The 21465-nt window shown below is 45.2% G+C and overlaps 1 protein-coding gene across 4 annotated transcripts in view; it reads right to left on the bottom strand.

The window, feature by feature from the left end:
- Positions 1-21465, bottom strand: part of FAM107B (family with sequence similarity 107 member B) — a 240203-nt gene that overhangs the window by 16778 nt on the left and 201960 nt on the right. The window contains exons 1-2 of one of the 4 annotated variants that reach the window (XM_086714878.1): positions 15002-15114; positions 14248-14294 (exon numbers count right to left, since the gene is read on the bottom strand). The exons of 2 other annotated variants lie outside the window; for them this stretch is intronic. In XM_086714878.1, coding sequence (XP_086571004.1) covers positions 14248-14287 — 40 coding nt within the window. In that variant the 5' untranslated portion in view covers positions 14288-14294; positions 15002-15114. Of the gene's footprint in view, positions 1-14247; positions 14295-15001; positions 15123-21465 lie in introns of those variants that run through there. One more of the 4 variants, XM_086714880.1, reaches the window with a different exon arrangement.

Here is a 21465-nt window from a genome sequence, read left to right as displayed (position 1 = left end):
TTTACAATTATTTATTTTTGAGAGGCAGAGACAGTGTGAGCAGGGGAGGGGCAGAGAGAAAGGGAGACACAGAATCAGAAGCAGGCTCCAGGCTCTGAGCAGTCAGCACAAAGCCCGATGCGGGGCTCAAACCCATGAACCGTGAGATTGTGACTTGAGCCGAAGTCAGATGCTTAACTGACTGAGCCACCCAGGCGCCCTAGAAGTCTCATGGTTTTAAAAGACCACTGTAGTTACTGAGTTTAAAACAGCAACAGCAGGCAGGGAAAAAACTGGGCAGAAACAGTGATATGGGTGACACATGGGTGACACATGGGTTAGACCAGGATGGTTGCAGCACAGGTCAGACGGGTCAGGATAGGTGCTGACTGGAAAGCCTCTGAGGTTTCCTGAAGGACTGGACAAGAGTCACGAAAGGCATGGGAGAAGCACGGGGGACTCCAAGGTCCCTGGCCTAAGCTACAAAAGGGTCGGCGCCATCATGCAGGGGTGCTGGGAGTGGAGGTGGACATGCAGAGTCTGATGTACCTGCTGGACAGACGTCTAGGTGATGACAGCAAAAAGGCGAAGGCAATCAGTGCTCAAACCCTGGCTGACTCTTTCCTTTGCCTCACTGGTTTGACCTCCATGGTCTCTCACTTGCCACCACCACCCCCCCCCGCCCCGCCTCCCCAGGCCCCCCTCCCTCTGCCCTCCTTTCTCACAATTCCTGCAAGCAAAGGCAAACAAACAGGGTGCTCACTCCCAGTCTCTCCTGGATGTCGGTGCCAGGGTACAAGCACATCTTGGGTCTTGATGCCAAGATAGAGGTAGAGCTTTCAGTGTGCAGAATGGGAAAGGCTTCGGTTCTGAATCTAGGAAACAAGCTCTAGCTTGGAATTTTCTTTGGATTCCTCTCTAGGTTTAGTATCTGGGAAGTGCTGCTTCTCCCAGGGGACCAGGCAGGAAGGCGGGCCTCAGCCTGTCCCCGCCTGGATTGAAGCAGACACACTGCTGCACACGAAGGTGCAGATGCTCCCCTTCAAACCCTTTCTCACTGGTTTGCCCTTCTGCACAACTGGGGCCAGAACAGGAGACACGAGGCGCCTCAGCCTCAGTCAAGTGTGACCTGAGGCCTGCCTGTGGACCAGGCTAAAGGAGTCCTTGTGGCCCCTTACGGAGTAGACCCTGCCGGGGTCTGGGAAAAGGTCACTTAGTAGGGTGAGCCCTGGGGATGAACCAGCAGGGAGCAACCTCTGTTAACCTCTAGTACTCATGGCAGTGGCGGTGGCCACTGAAGGATCTGGCGTCTGCATTCTGGCCACTTCTCAGTGACTTTCCACCCTCGAGCCATGACCAACACATGGAACGTAAATGACCTTCTTCAACTTTCTTCCCTCTGTCAACCATCTTCCTAATCGCTACTAAGTCAATGGCACTGGAAATGCCCATCGGATCCTAAAGGAACTCTTTCATTTCACGGATCCTATCCACCAATTAAACTGAAATGGAGGGTGCCTGGGTGGCTCAGTTGGTTAAGCGCCGATGCTCAGTTCCAGCTCAGGTCACGATTTCATGGTTTGTGAGGTCAAGCCCCGCATAGGACTTTGTGCTGACAGTGCAGAGCCTGCTTGGGATTCTTTCTCTCCCTCTGTCTCTGCCCCTCCTCTGCTCACTCACTATCAAAATAAATAACTTCAAAAAAAATTTAAGCTGAAATGAACACTTACTGCCCCCAAATGTTCACATTTCCTTGCCTTCCTCACCAGCATGCCTTTGCCAGCACCATTCTCTCCAGCAGAGATGCTGATCCTCTTCAAGTACCTACTCCTGAACTGCTGTAAAGCCAAATTTCACTCAACCTTTCAGATCCAGATAAATGTCAAATTTTCCAGGCTACCGTTCCTAATCCCCCAGTTGCGACTAAACTCCCTGACTTCTCAACCCCATAGGAATTTTCTCTGTTCCCTTTCCCTAACAGTCACCAATCCCCACCTTCTATTACAGCAATGTGTACATAATCGTCATCCCTTCACTGCAAAGACCACATCTGGTCTATGTTCACATTCCTCACACTCCCTGGACAGGGTCAATAAATAGTAGTCAAATGAAGTAACTACCAGTAGAGGGAGCCCCTGAGCTGTCCAAAGTCCTAGCAACAAGTTGTGTGTGCAGCGCAGAAAGTGGAGTTGGGAGGTCAGGGTTTCCTCCCTGAGCATCAGGTAATCCTGAAGCCTGACAGACAAAGAGGATGAGACAGAACTGTCTGGAAGGAAAAGTACTTTGTGCATCGACATTATTACTACACGACACATTCTTCATGAAGAATAACACGAAGATATTTTTGTCATACTCCCCTGATCAAATAAACTGATTTGTATTTTTTTTTAATTTCAATTCAATAAAGGAAAACTAGTGTTGGCTCAGTGTAGGAGAAATAAAACTGGCTTGAGATCCTGGATAAAACTTAACTTTCCTGACCCTCCGTTCTCCCATCTGTTCAAGTGAGTGTTGTAAGAATTGGTTGAAATGTAGATTTATTTAAGTACTCCATACAATCTCTGGCATGTCTATGGAAATTCAATAAATAGAAGCTATTATTAGATAAACTGTGTGACCAACACCACTAACACAGTTTATTGAGAGGTCTGAGAAACCTTACATACAAAACTCTACCTCTTTAGGCCTTGGTTTCTTTAAAAACATAGGAGTTCAACTAAATGACCCACAGCCCTTCTCACTGGTAACATCCAGTAATTCTAAGACCCATTCATGCTACAAACATTAAGAACCTTCCAAAAAGGGGCACCTGGGTGGCTCAGTGGGTTGGGCATCTGACTTTGGCTCGGGTCATGATCTCATGATTCGTGAGTTTAAGCCCGGCTTTGGGCTCTGAGCTGACAGCACGGAGCCTGGAGCCTGCTGCAGATTCTCTGGCTCCCTCTCTCTCTCTGGCCCTTCTCCACTTGCATGTTCTCTCTCAAAAATAAATAAATGACCATTTAAAAAAAAAAAAAAACCTTCTGAAAAGTGTAAAAAGGTCTATCCCACCTTCAAGGTGCTACATGGAGCTGTGAATGGCTTAGCCAGAGGGCAGGGTAGAGCAAGACATAGGCCCCAATAGCAAGGTCCTTTTATGCCACTCAGAGACCAAGGCAGCACTGAAATACCTTAACAAGTTGAGTAATAGAGAGCTGCATTTTAGACTGACCCTAATACTAAATACATCTTAGAGATTTGAAAGCAAACCTAAAAACTCTGCCTTGGACCAGGAGGAGACGGTGGCATCATCTGGTACCCAAAGTCATTCGACAAGAACCCAGAAGACCCCCAAGGCCACAAGCCCAAACACGGTGCACTGAAAAATACCACCTGATGAGAATTCTGCTTTAACTTCTGGAAATCCACAAACAGAAGTCATTATTAAACTCTACTATCCCAGGAGACAAGAAAATACCAACATTAGAGATGGATTTTGAGTCCTGGCTTTGTTGTCCCGATCAAAAAGGTTCACTCTGGGCCCACTTCATGCCTATTCGCAGGCATTCTGTGTTGACTGCTTTCCAGAGGTAAATAACCATTCCCACAGAAACACGTCACAAGTGGATTAATAAAAAATATTTATTGCATCTGAATTTTCTCCTCACACCGTTTTTGGAGTCAGCAGTTTTATCTACTATTTCTACATCAGAAAGATAAAATTTAAAACCTAATCCCATGAGATTTAAAAACCACATTTAGAAATTATGCTAAATTTCATGTTTACCTTAATATTTAAAATCATATTCTACCTAGAAGCACTAATAATTGAAGCCTTTTTGAAAACAACACCCGAAACATGGCAATGTGTGCAGGTATACTATAGGCTACAGGTGTCCTGTGACCAATCAAAGTGAAACAAGTAAACTTCTGAATTGCTACAACTACTTCCGGCAAGTTAGAAGTAATTCCAAAGCACTCTTGAGGAGCAATTGTTTCCCAGGCTGACTTTAAGAGATTCTAGCAACCCTCTAACAATACTCTGAAAGAGCCCGATCACTTAAGATAGCCCGATCACTTAAGATAGCCCGATCACTTAAGATAGCAGGCAGGCCAGCCCCAGGCCTAGGTCACCTGGCAATGGAAAGCCTGCCCTCAGTACCCACTAATCCCAGGAGGGAGGCAGGCTGTAAAGAGGAAGCTGAGAGAGCAGTGAGTAGTTAAGACAAGAACTGTTCCCCAACAGCCAAGGGTTTCAACGACAAACTCCTGACCTGCCTGGAACCTACAAATTCATCAGGGACAGTGACACCATCTGGCACCTGAAGGCATTAGACAAGAGCCCAGGGGACCTCTGTGGCCACAAACCTAAACTAAGGCTTAGAAATGGCGCCCAACCAGAGCGGTCTGCACACAGAAATGTCACTTTTTCACCTCTGCCTGGCCCCACGACTGCCGCCACTTCAAACTCTCGATCAAGTCGCTGCAAATACGCTGCTGTACAAACGCCAAATGGTGACGCCCTTGGGAAAATACCAAACTCATTTTCTCATCAGTTTTTTCATCCCCTAAAAATGTATTTTTATAAAAAAGGCACATATTTTATATTTAGAACATGGGAAAGGAGGCAAGAAACATGGGGAAGACGGAACCCAGGCCATTATCAAAGCTAAGCTGGTCTGGCTGAGGCGAGACCAACCAGAAGGTGGCGACGGCTCCACAAATAACTAGATGTCCGTCTTCCTAACAACCACCAGGAGAGCAGGGAGGCCTCACCCCTGACCCCCAACACTGTTAAAAGTGCAGAGATATGCCACGAAAGCAATCCACTCTGGGGTCCCTATGGATCTCCCCAGAAGGTGTACATTAAGCTTCTCCCCATCATTTAATTCTGGATGAGGCCCTATGAGGTAGGAGTTATTATTCCCTATGGCCTACAAAGGAGGCTCAGACAGCTTCAAGAACATGGGTTCCAGATCGTACTGACTGGGTCTAAATTCTAGATTTCTCATTTACTGTGTCTTTGGGCAGGTTACCTCACCAGTTAAAGAAAAAAAAAAAAAAACAAGAATGGCAGATTATCTCGTAGGGTTGTTAGGAAGGGTAAATGAGAAACGTATACCAAATACAGTGACTAGAAATCATAAATCTTCAGCAGATGTCATCTGATATTAGCGCCATCACTGGCAATATATAACAATGAGTAATAATAACATTGTTATTCCTGCACTGGGTCACACAGTTACTACAGGACAGGACTAGGATTTGAACTTGGGTCTGCCTGATTCCAAAGGGATGCTCTTTGAGCAGTCCATTCTTCTGGATTGGGATAATGGGAAGGAAGACTTAAGTTTCGCTTTTAACAGGATGATGATCTCTACCTCTTGAAAAGATTTTAGAAGCCTTTTAACATCACAGCTTTACAACCCCAAACAGAAGACATCTTGCAGAAAACTGCATTCAAGTGAGGAAAGAAGTCAGGAAAGACACATGTTCTTTCAAACACAAAGGTTTTTCGAAGAATGTTCGCAGCAGTGCTATACTTAATAGCTCCACACAGGAAGTGATCCAAATGTCCATTATCAGGAGGATGGATAAACAAACTGGGCACACTGATACACTGGAATACTACTCAGCAATGGGAATGAATGGACGACAAGGTTGAATCTCACAAATGTAACTCTGAGCAAAAGAAGCCAGACACAAGAGTCCATACTTCATTATTCCACATACATTATTCCACATACATAATGTCCAAAAACAGGCAAAACCAATCTTTGGTGTTAGATATCAGGGAGTGAAGGGAATACGACTTTCGGAGTGCTGATAATGTTCTGTTTCCTGATATAGGTTCTGGTTATACAGGTTTGTCCACTTGGAAAATGCACCACTCACTACATCTTTACGGCCTATGTCCTTCTCTGTTTATACATCACACCACGTTAAATACTGTACATATCAAATAGCTATTAAAATTACTATCTAGGAGATTATTTGGTTGCTGCTATGTTATTAGAATTTTGTCATTTCATCCATTTTAAACCTTGTTCAATCCTTGAGAAATAATACAGTATAATGGAAAAGAAAACCAGGCTTGAAGACCACCCATCCTGGATTAGAATCCTGGTTACATCATCTACCAGTTATGTGATTTTTGTTACTTAACCTGGGTCTTGATCTCCTCAACTGTGAATCAGAGCTCACATACCTACATTTGCAGAGCAGTTGTAAGCATTAAAAGAAAACTTCTGGAAAACATCCACCACACACAGTACCTGCCCCTGCGGCATAGGCTCAATAAATTAGACAGCTCAATAGTTCCAACAAATTAATTCATTAATCTACCTCTTCATTAACTAATGTTCTATTTAAGTGAAAATGGATGGCCATATGCCACAGGTATACTAGCTGAGACAAAATTTAATGGATAAACCCAATCTTGGTCTCTGCTCACCTTCTCGATTTGGACTCATGTGACAGAGAGGGATGTGGGAGGGGGGCAGATTGGAGGGGGTGATGAAGATCCCTGATAGACAAGGCCAAAGCACAGAGTGGAGCCTGCAGCTTGAGCCTGCCAATGCCTTGAAAATCTTGATAATTTCCCAATTACTACGCTTCAGTCTTATCTGCAGAACTGGATGGCCATTTCTCTCCAACTTCTCAGTAACCTGTTGCAAATAACTATTCTGAACATAGAGCAATTATATGAATATAAGGGGTCTCCAAAAACATAACATTTCCTAACTCGGCCCAATATAGAGTTTAAGTCTTCAAACATCAAGACAACTTTACTTATGTTCACAATCTGCTTAACCTCCCGTGGCCCTTCAGGTAAGACTTGAATCCTGCACATTCCCTCCCTCTACCTTGAGGGCAGATTCTAGAATTCCCTGCTGCCCTCTGGTACTACCCTAATTGTGTGAGGAGTGAATGGTGGGAGGGAGAAATCTCCTCAGCCCTGGCCAACAGAAGCATTCATCTGAAAGAAAAGAGAGTGGCAACCGGGTGACCGGCATCACCATCGTGGGCAATGACACGCAGCACAGCTGCATGACGGCAGCCCACACCACAGGGCATGTCCCAGCCTGCTTAGTCCTCTCTGAAGCCCCCAATAGCACAGAATGGTTTCTCAACCAAACAAGCACAAGAAGATGGTGAGGCTCAAGCTCTCATCCAGAGATATTTCAAACTGAGATGGGGGGTCTCCTTCTGGGCTGCTATCAAGAGGGTGGACTGTGCCAGGGGGTCGGTCAGACGTTCTTTCAGATAGGAGGTCCTATGCTCCGACCCTCAGGTCTGTCCACAAGGACAGTGATCCATGAGGCAGCCAAGCACAAAAAGCTACCAGTGGATCACTAACACTAACAGATCACAGAAAACAAATTCCGTGCACTGTGTTCCTATTTGCATAGCAGCCAGTGCACACGGTTCTCCTCAGGCCTCCTGGCTCCTCACCCACTCCATGGAATTCAAAGCTGTTGTCCATGTCCTCCTCGATGTGAAAGCCAGCCCTTGGACGACCCTCCCCTGACCCTCCCTACCTGTCTGCCCAAGCGTCCTCTTCCCTCCCACTCTCTCAGTGCCCACTGTTCTACAGAACAGGTCCCTAGCTCTATACTCTTGGCTCTGGTGACCCAACATGCCCTTGGCCTTTCTGCTATATGAGCCATTTCTGAAGGGTATACGAAGATTCTTCCTTTCTTCCCAAGCTCCAGCTCAAAAGTTTCAACTGCCAACTGGATACTTCACATCTGAAGCAAACATGTGTCAAGTTGAGCTCAACCTCGCTGGCTGGTTTAATAAGTGCCCCCTTTGGGCCAGATAAGAATAGAACACTAAACAGGACAGAGCCAACCCCTTATATTCTGGCGGAAATCCTCCGTGGCAAATTGGGAGTCGAAATTTTTGTTTTCAATAGCAACAGAGAGGACGCCACACACACCTGTCTCCCACTGTCAGAAATAATCCTGTGGCTGTCCCTTAACTTCCTAACTTCACCATAGGCCAGCCAGTTTTCAAACCGACGTTATCTCTGAAATGTCCTATACCTCAGCCTTGATAGGGAATCAACCAGTCAGTGTTTCTTTCTCATAATAAACGTCTTTGAGACCGTCACCCACTGCCCCTGCTATAGTCCTAGTTCACGCTTTCCTCCCCTCGTCTCCGAATCAAGCAGCTGGCCCTTCACCGGCCTCCACTCCTCCCGATCACTCTTCCCACTGCACCCCAGCCAAATCCGATGCACTATTTCATCAGATCAAGAACCGCCAGGCCAATTATCACTGCCACATCAGGATAAAGTCTTAACTTTCCACCTAGTTCCCAAGGTTCCCTACAATCTGGTCCTCAATCACCCTTGCAAACTTGTGGCTCCTCTCCAACACAAAGCCTCTACTCTGGCAAACCAGTCCACACAAAACCTGCACACATTCCCATCTCCACCTCTGTTCCTCATTTCCTCTCAGGTAAAATTCCCTCCTCAAGACCAATGAAAAGTCCTTGCAAAGACCCAGCTCAAAGCTTGCCTCGCCAAAAATCTTCCCACTGCCACTTCTCAGGAGCCCTCTTCCTCTCGTCTGCACCGATGTGGGCAATTCTGCTCGCTGACCCCTTACCCCACGAATCTGACACTTACCATGAATTAATTTTTCCTACGTATCCATGTTGTCTCCTTCAAGAACAGATGAGTGTCCTTTGGCAGGGAAGAGACCTTTGACTGACTTAAATCATCCCCACAGCTCTAGCACGGTGCCTCAAACATAAGCCACAGGAAGGAGAGTCAGACACACGGGGACTACATGATGCAAAAGAACCAGAAGAAAGCTGGGGCCGCTAACTCCTTGTGACTTTGGCTGTGGACCATGCAGGCAACAGATCTGTGTTTACTCCCTATTGTGTGCCCAGCACCATGCCTGTGTCACCCATGGCCACTCCATAAAAGTGGACTGAATGATGGGGGAAAACACCGAAGGGTGAGAGTATCCAAATTAAGTAGCTCCTTTCCCGAAGCTTTTCCTGACTCCTCATGAGAATTCCCTCTCTTCTGGCCCAACAGGACACTGTTCCTACTTCTCTGAGGCTACTTACGTCTACTTCTATTAAAACTGTATTTGAAGTTTTCTTCCCCTCACATTAAGCTCACAAAGGGGAAACCTGACTTTTACTTATTTCTCATCTTCAGAAACATCTCTGTGTGCTTTCCATATATCGTTCAACTAAAATCGGCCAGATGATATGCAGCAAGTACAGAGCTCAGATTTACAAAAAAGGGGCAAAAACAGAGGGTGGAGGGGAGGCCAACCCTTACTTTAAACAAATTCTCTGTCCTCATCTTATGTTGAAGGAGCACAGAATGAGTTAGAGTGAAGTCTCTTCTCTCAATAAAGATCAGTACAGGGAACCAAATGTCCAGCAGACATTTTCCTAACCCAGAAGATTATCCTCCCTCTTGAACAAGACGACCCAATAAAATGCTCACTAAAAGCCCACGACATCAAATGCTGTGTGTAAAAAATGAGTCTTTTGCCACAGAAAGCTAACTCAAATCGTTGTCTGGTGAGAAATAAATATTAATACATCGGCTTGCATAAATATTCCCAAAAAGCAATTAGTATTTCATTAATATGCAGCCCATTAATCTGCACAAACCTCTAAGCAACTGAAATGCTGTCCAATTAACAGATTTCTTTAATAATTAATTACCTTAAAGTCATTGGCCTTAAAATTGCCTTAGACAGATAAATTACACTTATCAAGTAACATTTGATACATGACCATTAAGTGACTCAGAGCTTCTCTCTCTCCTACATAAAGCAGCTTGATGAGATCTGAAGTTCAAGGACCCTGCTTTTACCAGAGAAGACTCCTCTGTGGTCTAACAGTGTCACCCAGTGGTAGAAGGCACAGCTTGTGTTCACAGCAGCTGTTGTTTTTAAAAAGAAGCATTTGACACATGTGTTTACTAAAGGGGATAAAAGAAAACCACTGTTTTGAATTGCACAAAGAAAACTAGTTATGTGTAAATCCTGGAAAACATGGAACTGGTACAGAGAGCTACCCTACAGCCAAGGTTACTTTGAAGCCCTCAGGGACCATACAACACTGTTCAGATCTGAAGAGAGGCACAAGTGAAGTTCCCTGACTCAGGGGCAGTGCACGTTTGACTCTAAATCAGTTCAGTCCTGGGGCTGAGCAACAGGACCGCAGTCACCAACCCCCACCCCGCCATCTGCTTTATTGTCTACCCTTCAGCCACTTCAGTTCTCAAAAACAGATCTTCCAGAACAAGGAAAGAACCAGCCAATTCTGTTCCAACGCTGACTATCTGATTTTAAATACTTATGAGGTGAAGTTTAATTGAAAATAATAAATTATTTAACTTCCTTATCTGTAAAAAGAGAAGGCTGGACCAGATGACCCTTGAGATCCCTTACTAGTTCTAACATTCTGATAATACGGAAGAGTTCGGCTTATCGGTTGCTCTAAACCACAGGAGCTTAGAGCCAAGAGCTGCAGAGGTTGGCCCCATCATTACAGCCAGATGGACATGAGAAGCTGCTCCTGTGATATTCCTCACGTACCCCACTTTGGCCTCCACTCTGGCTCACCCTTGTTCCTCAGAACCATGCACTTCTCCACATGCAATCCACAGTGAGTAGGTTTTCTGCTAGTGATACTGAATTTCCCCGGATGCAGCCACCTTCACCCCAAGTGCGCCTATAAGAGTCTCAACTGCCTGGCCCAGGGCTAGAGAGGTCCACATAGGAATGGAGCATGGGCCAGACTTTATTAGACCAAAACTCCAAATCGGGCGGGGGGGGGGGGGGGGAGCTCTGAAATATCATGGTGAAGAAAGAGACCTATACCATACAGGATAAATAAAAATGAAAAACTATTCCTCTTTGCATAAAGTCTCCTATATCAAGTACGTATTGTACCATAAATGAATAAATTCAAGTCTTGACCCCTAAAAACAACAGTGGAATCATGCCACAGTTGACCTTACTCCCCCTACCAGCTAGTTTCTCTTGACACGTCTTTGTCTTCTCTATAAATCCACAGATAATTCTTCTTGCTTATTCTCACCAAATCCCAAATACCTGTGACTTTTATAAAGTTATTAACAGCTTTTTCTCCTCATTCCCCTACATTTAGAAAACCAGCATCTACTCTCATGGACCACTTGTAAGAAGATAAACTTGTGCTGCTGAAGAAGCAGCCTTTCTGAAGAATTTGTTGGCAGTCTGTGGCAAAAGGCTTTAACACAAAGACACCATGGAACCTGATAATTTCACTTCTAAAAATTTACTCCAAGATAATAATCAGAGATGTAGACAAGAATGTATAAGAATATTTATCTATGATCTATGATAGCAAAACAAACAAACAAACCAACCAACCTTGAAACCACCTGGGACACCTGAATGGTTCAGTTGGTTAAGCATTTGACTCTTGATTTCAGCTCAGGTCATGATCTCTCAGTTGGTGAGATTAAAGCCCCTCATCGGGCTCAGAGCCCACTTGAGATTCTCTCCCTCCCTCTCTCTCTGTCCCTCCCCCCACTCACTGGTGCTCTCGCTCTCTCTCAAAATAAAGAAATCAACTTAAAAATGAAACTACTTAAATATCTAATAATGGGATAATGGACTTAACGGACTTAAACATCGTATTTTTAGAATACACAATAAAATTGGAAATATTCACAATATATCAAATAGGAAAAAAATACCAGGCTCCAAAACAGTATGTCCCCTCTTTTCTAGTATGCCCGTCTGCGTGTACAAGAGCTACTCAAAGTGTAGTGCAAGGATCAGATGTATCAGCACCACCAGGGAACTTGCTAAATGCAAATGCCCAGCCTTTGAGAGACTAAATCAGGACAGCTGCAGGCAGGCCCAGCAGTCTATGCTTTCCTGCTCACTATGTGCCACACAACCTTTGGGGTAAGATACTGAAATTCCCCCTGTCGGAGGGACGGAGACACTGAGGCGCACCGAAGCTAGCTAATTCACCTAAGGCTAAAAGGCTAGTAAGTGGAAGCATCACACAGCTACCTCCAGAGTCCATGCTTTTGAACCACTTTGCTCTAGTGCCTCCCCAGGTGAACTCATACTTGGAAGTGTGCACAGTGCTCTTTCCCTTAAATTAACAGCCTGATGCAGCCCACCTATTGGTTTTTCTTCTTCGTTGTGTTTTAGCACTTCTGTTACAAAAAGCTCCTGACCGGAGTGGGGGTGTTTTGACACCATCACTGGCACCTCCATTAACATACCTCGTGGTGAGCACCTGCCTGACACCTTTGAAGGCTATAAAAAGATCTCTACATTAAATACCAGCCCACAATGGCAGAAACCTCAATGCCCACCAGCGACAGCCAACGCTGACCATGATACAGACTAAATATAGAAGGCCCTTCTGTTACCACGTGGCAATCCCATACACACGCTTTACAAACCACGTGGTTTACCATTTACAAAATTATGCAACTTTTGATCAATTTCTTTTTCTCTTCTGGCTTCCGCGTTATTTCAAAATTCACACATAACACATTTTTGTATTACGCTATCTTATATTCACAAAATTCAAATTTGAAAAAAAAATGCTACCAGATTTTATTCCCAAACTGCAAGTTTCTAAATAAAAGAGACCTCCCTCAGCACTTTTATTGTGTATTATTTTCTAAGGAAGAAACACCTCAGTCGTTCATTTCAGGAAACTACAAAGGGAACGGACTGGGAAGATGGTTGATTTAGGCCTCATCACTCCTGAGAGGAAGGAAACTACACAGAACAGAAAAAATGTCCAGCTGGACTAGTTTTCAAAGTCCTCAAATATTCCTGTCTTCAAGAGCTGAATAATAGTTTCATAAAATTTATGACTTGGACCAACTAACCAAGTATTTTCAAAAGAGAAGACTATCTTTAAAAGGACTTAGTGACAAAAACTTTAAAGGAGCACGAGAGACCATTTTTCCAACTTCCTCATTACTAACAGATAAGGAAACTGAGGCCCAGGAAAATAAAATGGCTTGGCGAAGCTCACAGAGAAAGGGGCAATGCCTGGGCCAGAACCAGTATCTGACTGGTCCACACTCTGTGTTCCACATTGGCTCTCTCACTTCTGACGACTCTACTCAACTTTCTCAGTTCATTTTCTACATTTTCTACTGATTTGGCACAATCACTAATACCACCATGAACACTACCTCTTGATCAATAACTGGATAGCATCGTTAAAGATGGTATGTTTAAATTGCAAGTATGCTTTAATAACGGCACCAAGACTCTACCTCCTTTGGTATCCTGCCAGATTTCAAAAAAGTACAAATTCACTGTGGTGATTTAAAAAAAAAAATCCTCTCAAGGTAGGAGAAAACTATGTCTGCCCCCCCCCTTTTTTTGACCTGATACATTAGCGGTGAACTACAACGTAAACAACAACAACCACCAGTGACTGCTCAGACGCAGTAACTTCGGACATCCCCTTTAGACCCCCATTTACCTTCCCATCCTCTGTCAAATCCCACCCTTCGTCAACTATCAGGATTTAGGATAAAATTTTTTAAAAAACTACTGGAGAAGTGAAAATCTGCCCTACTGACAACTGGAGAAACAAAAGACCAACCTTATAAGCCGTCCCCAATACTGCCACCAGAACGTAAAATATGCTCAGAATGGAACACAGGCCCACAATGCCACCAGAAACACGACAAGACATCCCTCTTACCTCACTAAGAGGTGGGACTGCTAACTTTTTCCTAAGTGACAGCTCTCAGTCCACATTCACGTGCTGCCTCCTATGTGAGGGTTGTCGGTACACCCCATCACTGAACTGTGCCTGCTTCCTGACCACATCCAACCCAGGTCTGGCCCCATTCCCCAATTCCGCCTTCAAAACATGCAGCTCAAGCACAAACCCAACTCTGCTTTCCAAGAGAATCCCAACATTCTTCGGGACCACATTTGTCTACATCAGCGAGTTAAATGAACCCACTTTGACGGGACCATACCTAATCCTGGTGGTTGCTGGCTCATGGGATTCAACACGCTTTTGTCTTAATAAGTTACAGTAACAAGTGGTAGAGGAAAAAGAACCTGAAATAAAAGGCCCACAAACCTATAAATCCCGACATCACTCTTCTGGGTCTGCTTCCTTACTGATAAAATGACAGCCGTAATCCTACCATTTTCATCTCCAACTTTTCATCTCCAGTCGGCCACATTTCGGCCACATGTGCGTCCAACAGATTTGTTTCTATGGGAGAACGTGCCCTGGCTTCCGATCACTCACCTTCCCCTTTCGCTGATAGAGTTTGTCTGGAGAACTTCATTTTTCACCTTTAAAAATAAGGGGGCGGGGAGAGAGAACTTCGGGCCAAAAATAATCGTTACAATGACGTGTTTTTCTGAATGGTTAGAATGTTCCACAATTATAAGAATGTAAGTGGACTTTTATTCGATTCCTGCTTCCACAAGGAAAACGGGGCACGTCTCCCGTCTGGTTCTTGGGAGGATCGTCTGGCTCGAACTAAGCCCCCGAGAGCAGCTATGCACGTGGCCCAGTTACTTTGAATTAAAGCCTGTTTTCCCACTTGCTCCTCTTCAGGTTACCTCCTGGGCTTTCCGCGAACAACATCAGCCGGTCTTGTTACGGAAGCCACCACAACCAAGACCTTCGGGAATAGTAAAGCACCTGTTGTCAGCAGGGCCGGGGCCGGGTTTCCTCCCGTGTACTTCCCCCCGTCCCTCCTACGCGTGGGCCTCGCCTCAGGCCCCGAGGAGAGGGAGGGGGCCGCGGTCGCCGCCGTCTGGAGCTCGCAGCCGGCGGGGGACACAGGCACACGCCGCAAAGGCAGTGTGGTACGTACACCTGGAGGGCGAGGGGCGCACGCACGTCTCGGAGGCAGGGTCTTCCTAACACCACTTCCTTCCGACTCCAGGTTCTCTCTGAGGGCTACGCGCACATCAGTGAGGACCCTCTGGGGCACACGGGATGCCGCCTGACTAAAAGCGGCTGAAACCACGGGCGCTCATCTGTAACTCACACAGGAACCTGGCGTCAGATGCTCGGGGCTGCTCCGACGCTCAGTGGCGTCATCGGGGACCCGGGCTCTCACTGTGGCGCTCCGCCTCGGCAGCCCCAGACGGCAGCTCCAGGAGGAGACGCGGCTGGGTAAGCCTCCCGCTCAGAAGTCTCCCCCGCCGTCGGGGAGGGGTCACTCCCAGAAGCCCCTGGGGATCTCCCTGCTCCTGATTGGCCAGAACGAGGTCATGTGATCACCAGAGACAACGGAAACTGGGAAAACGGCAAGACGGCATTGCGGAGGGGGGAGGGGAGCACGAGGTCTGTCGCATGAACAGTCAATTCTGTCACACACAAGACTGTTATGGGCTGAATGTGTCCCCTCCCCCCCCCATATTCATATGGTGAAGCCCTATCCCCCAGGATAATGGCACCTGAAGGCAGGGCCTCCGTGAGGTCATGAGGGTGGGACCCCATGATGACATTAGCATCCTTGTGAGAGAAAGAAACACCAGATCTCGCTCTTCCTCCACCGTGTGAGGGCAGTGAGAAGGCAGCCGTCTGCAAGCCAGGAAGAGAGTCCCCATCAGGAACCAAGTCGGCCAGCACCCGATCTTGGACCTGCAGCCTCCAGAACCGTGAGAGACACGTCTGTCCTTTATGAAACCCGGACTGTGGTATTTTGTTATGGCAGCCGGAGCGAACACATCCTGACAAGAGGCTCGCTGGCCCCTCTGGGGGAGGTCACTCGTGGGCTCCAAAGCTGAAAGGGAAACCACAGCAACGCTAATTTCTTAGAAGTGTGTAGCCCTCACAGCATCAGGAGTAAAAGCTGCAATAAGCAACAAAGACAGGAGACTTCTTAACGGAAACCCTTTTATCCTTAGCTTTTCCCCCTACATAAAACCTCCCTTTTTAAACTGGGGGGCAGCGGGGGTTGGGGGGAAGTTTGGCAAGGGTTCAAATGTAAACACATTAGTAGTGGGTGTGGGCCCTGGAGCAAGGGAGTAGACTACTCTGCCTCCTAGCTTGCTCTGCTTGAACTCTGCGGATTAATTCAGTTCCCTCCGGAAGCTTGTCATTCTAAGACCCCAGCCCTTACCGTTTCCCAAGGCTGTGGCGGAGTCACAGGAAAACAGAACACGGTGTCCCCAGCTCCAGAAAGCATCTTACTTCCCACAAGCCACTACTTCGGTCACCCCATCTCACAGGCACACAGCATCTCCCACGGGGCTACTCCAAAGCCATGACTATCTCTGCCTACAGTTAACAGGCAGAGGAAAGCTTTCAAAGTGAGAATGGGGAAAAAATCAGAGCAACCTCCTTGGCAAACCAGGAACACAGGAAAATGAAAGCCTAAAAACAAGTGGCCAGCATTTACACGAGCAGACCTTAGGTGCCGCAATGTCTAAAAAGTGTAACGGCCTTTAGTCTTACTGGAATAGGAAGGAGGCTCACTGTTTTGTTTTAATGATTATATTTATTTTTGAGAGAGACAGAGACAGAACGTAAGGGGGGTGGGGGGCAGAGAAAGAGGGAGATACAGAATCCAAAGCGGGTTCCAGGCTCTGAGCTATCACCACAGAGCCCGAAGCGGGGCTTGAACCCATGAACCGGGAGATCATGACCTGAACTGAAGTCGGATGCCCAACAGACGGAGCCACCCAAGCTCCCCAGAGGCTGTTTTACAAAATATTCAAGATTTCAATAATGCATGTATTTCAGGAGTAGAGGCCTTAGAGAAATAATCACTTAATTTTAGTAGTGAGAAAAAGATACTTAAGTCATAATCCAGATCCTAAAGAACTTGAGAGAGTCCATTCATCATTCAAACACAATGCTTTTTTTTTTTTTTTTAATTTTTTTTTTCAACATTTATTTATTTTTGGGACAGAGAGAGACAGAGCATGAACGGGGGAGGGGCAGAGAGAGAGGGAGACACAGAATCGGAAACAGGCTCCAGGCTCTGAGCCATCAGCCCAGAGCCCGACGCGGGGCTCGAACTCACGGACCGCGAGATCGTGACCTGGCTGAAGTCGGATGCTTAACCGACTGCGCCACCCAGGTGCCCCTAAACACAATGCTTTTAAGGCCAATTTATAACTACTGCAATAGTCTCCTATTTACTTCGTAGTGTCTACCCTCAAGTAAATTCTCAAGGTAAATCACACCTTCTTCCCCCGCATGCAACTATGCAAAACTCAAACCACTTACCACTGTCTACACCGCCCCCCCACCCAGCCCCCAAGTACTACTATATCCTCCACTCACTCTGGCATTTCAGTCAAATCTATTACTACCTAATAATACCACAGTCAAATGGTGTCTTCCCCAACCCTGCCATACCGTCAAGCTACTTAAATCCTACAGCTGCAATACTGATTAAGAAAAAAAACAGGACAGGCTGGTAACAGTAAATGCTCTGCCCAACACTAGTTTCACATAAGATGGAGAACTCTGCTTCTCTCTCCCTGAAGTTGCCCAGGTTTTAAATGTTTTCCTTTCTCTCGTTGCAAGAGGATTCATTACTCAAGAACTCAGCATCCAGAAACCTCCCACCAGTTCTCAGAGCCCCTGTCAAGAACTTCAGAACTTGATTTGAACAGTATCTGTTTTTAAATCCACACGAATAGTAGCTACTGTAATTTAGTTCAATGAGAAGGGCAAGGACAAATGACATATCATCACATTCACAATGAAAACCTGTCCTTTACTTACAGCTGGTTATAAAGGAAATCATTCATTGCTTCCAGAAGAACAATTATAAAATCATTATCAAGAAACTACAGATGTATCACGATAGCTTAACTTCCCTTATGCCTTGGGGGGGGGGGGGGGGGCGGTAAAAACTTACCTGAAAAGCTTAATAAGGATAGGACAGCTTTACCTACTTAGATTAAGTATTCAAAGTTGAGTATACTAAAGGACCATGAAAAATGAGGTAATTTTTTCAAAATTTCTGCAAGGCAATTCAGGGTTCAAAATCTGGAAATAAATACTCTTTATAAAGTTTGTAATCTTACAAATGTCAAAATGAACACGATTCCAAGTTTTTGGGACCAAAATAGCTAAGATTTCAAATTCAGTTTATAATACAAAATCTGCAAACACAATGGTACGTGTGACATATTAGGAAGGACACTAATGACCTTATTTTCCTAATTTTATCCATGAATCTTCAGAAATGAAGTCATAAACCTCATTTGCTCTTTATAAAATGTATTAGTACTAGGGACGCCTGGCTGGCTCAGTCAGTTAAGCATCCAACTATTGATTTCAGCTCAGGTCATGATCTCATGGTTTGTGAGATCAAGCTCCGTGTTGGGCTCTGAGCTGACAGTAAGGAGCCTGCTTGGAATTCTCTCCCTCCCCCCCCTCTCTAACCCCTCCCCCTCTTCTCTCTCTCAAAATAAATAAACATTTAAAAAAAAACGTTTTGGGGCACTTGGGTGGCTCAGTCAGTTAATATGTAACTCTTGATATCGGCTTAGGTCATGATCTCGGGGTCCATGAGATGGAGCCCCACATCAGGCTCTGTACTGACAGGCTCCCTCTCTCTCTCTGCCCCTCCCCTACTCACTCTCTCTCTCTCAAAATAAACTTTAAAAAATAAAGAAATTTTTAAGAAAGTTTAAATAAAATATATTAGTTCTAGAAAAGATCTGTTACCATTCTTAAATTTCTTTACATCTGATAGCAATATACAAAAACCAATGTTAAAGATAGTTATAAGCATTTTCCTTCTATGTACTATCAGACTTGCTCTAAAGTTAATAAACTTTCTAAACTACCTCAAATCAATGGCTTTCAAACTTCTGTCTGTAATCCTCTTTACAGAGTAACCCAATAAACACCCGCACTAAAATCAGCTCAAGTAGAAGTTTCCAGAAGCAATACACTGCCTTTGCTATATGCTGTACACTCTGATGTTTTCACTGTTTTATTTTTTTGTAATGCTGGTTGTGACCGACTAAATTGACTTCATGACCCACTAATGGACACAGCTTGAGAAATCCTGCCCTGACTCATTTATGTGAACTTGCTACAATAATTTAGCGGCCCTCTCAAGACCAGAGAAGGCATCTGAAAATGTAAATTGGATGAGCTGCTGTATGCCAACTGTCATCATCCCTTCCAAATAGAAAACACTTAAAATCCATTACCTTTTCAAAATTTTATTTGGAAGAGTATTACTGATACTAGAGTCATCACCTCTCTTCTGCCTAATCTTTATCCTGACTCCAGTCACTAAAGAACAACTTCACATCCTTCTAGCTGTGTGTGAATGAGTAAAGGAAGACAAACTAAAGATTACTTAGAGAATTCTATCTGTTCCTGGTTAGGTAAGTCTTTTTCCCTGCTTATGACAGAACATGGGCAATAGAGGAAGTATTGTATTTTCTCAACTTTCTAAAATATTTTTAAAAAGCAGTTTCAGGGACACCTGGGGGGCTCAGTCAGCTGAGCTTCTGACTTCGGCTCGGGTCATGATCTTGCAGTTCATGAGTTCGAGTCCCACATGGGCTCACTGCTGTCAGCACAGAGCCCGCCTTGGATCTGGATCCTCTGTCCCCTTCGCTGCCCCTCCCCTGCTTGTGCACGCTCTCTCTCTCTCACAAATAAATAATAAAACACTAAAATTAATTAATAAAATAAAAAGCAGTTTCAATAATTTCTCTACCCACAAATAAAATTACATAGTACATCAATACTTTAATGTCATTTGCCTATTTTTTAAAAATGACAGTGTAACTCAGATAATATGTTTCTTAATACCAAAACAGTAATTCTATTTGCATAATCTCTTAAGAGGCAGAACAAAATTCTACACAGGGAGCTAAAGTCAACAATGAGTAAGAGGAAGGGCTGCAGTCCCGGGGACCCAGAACCAAACAAAGGCCATTTAGCCCCACCACAGAGGAAACGGGTGAGAAAATGTAAGGGAGAAACTAGAATTGATCTATTTCTCGTCCCGGTCAAAGATGGAAAGGCAACAGTAAGGGCAGTAGGGAACAGCAGAAGGAGGTTAAGCTCTAGAGTCTGAGAAGCTCAAACCAGCTCTACCACACATTAGCTGTGTGACCTTAGTTCAACAATAAAAACACTTAAAATAATTGCTCAATAAATATTAACAGTGGGCGGGGCACAGTCCTAAATGTGCACACCCACCAACTCACTGAATTTTCACAACAAAACTCTGAGGCAGGTTCGGAGGACGAGAGAGAAACTAGGAAACTTGCCGACGCTCATACAGTGAGTCATGGTAAGGCCAGAATTCAAACACAGCCCAACTCATCCCAAAACCTCCGTGGGGGTTGCCTTCTGAGCTCCAGGTTTCCTTATCTTTCCCTCTCAGGGATTAACACCTCCTGCCTGTCAGATAAGGACCCATCACCACCAAGATCCAGTGACACAGCTGCCCCAGCACAAGGCACAGGGTGTCTCACGCAAGCCGACTTCACCTGTTCAGAGTTACAAACTTTATCTCTTTTTCTTCTACCCTCTCACTGCCCCACCCCCTCAGACACACCTCCCCCACAAATACCTTTCACTGACCTTAGGAAATATGTACTGGAGGGTGGAGCAACGTAACCTGGATCATGAGTATATTTACTGAAGGAAAGAAGGCGGGGGTATCTAACGTTTATAAGACGAGCAAAGTTGTCAGGCTTAATTCAGAGCCAAGACAGTGACAGGCTGGAAGCCACAGAGGCTGGGACTCAGACAGCATGGCAGGAGTGTGCTGGAACAATCCTCCGGGTTATGCTCATTTTACCACGGACAGCATGAAGGCAGGAGGGAGCCTAGGCGGGTAGTGCCGGTGTGGAATGGACTAGGCCAGTTGTGGCTGGGGGATCTGGCAGAAATAAAAGGGCAGGGCCTCAGATATGCCAGGAATTCTGCTGAGGGCAATAAACCACCACACAATGCAAAGCAGGATTGCATTAACATTGGTTTTGGAAACAGGAAGTACCCGTACCAAGTAGCTAGTAAGTGTCGACAGAATTTTTCAAAATTGGGTTACCTTCTCCTTTCTTTCCACGTTAGTTGGCAAATGCCCTCCCCTCCAGTTCTTCGCACAAAAAAGGTGGGTAAACAGAGGCACTGACAGGCTGTTCAAAGGACATAACCACAGTACTACCGTCAAGTTAATTTAACCAAGTTGTTGAAAGACAGGCCAATGATACACCATCACCCGATTACTGAAATCAGACCATTTTTAAAAGTAAATATAGAGTAACTGTGTAGGTATGTATGCTCCTATGGTATAACAAGTCAGCTACAAACGTCACGCTCAATTTGTTGTTGTAGCGACAGCAGACAATGCCTGCTCAGACTACGAGTTAGCATTTTACCTCTTTGTTTCACCGTATACTTCTATCACTATTATAAAAACCAACTTCTGAGAATTAAGATATCACCAGTTTGTCAAACCAAAGGGAAATACAACCAACAGTGTCACCTGGAAAAAAAGCACCCAGAACC

The sequence above is a fragment of the Puma concolor genome, chromosome B4, assembly GCF_028749965.1.
Source record: "Puma concolor isolate L17-30 chromosome B4, mPumCon1.1.hap2, whole genome shotgun sequence".
Classification (NCBI taxonomy): domain Eukaryota; kingdom Metazoa; phylum Chordata; class Mammalia; order Carnivora; family Felidae; genus Puma; species Puma concolor.
This window is presented reverse-complemented; position numbering and strand designations above follow the sequence as displayed.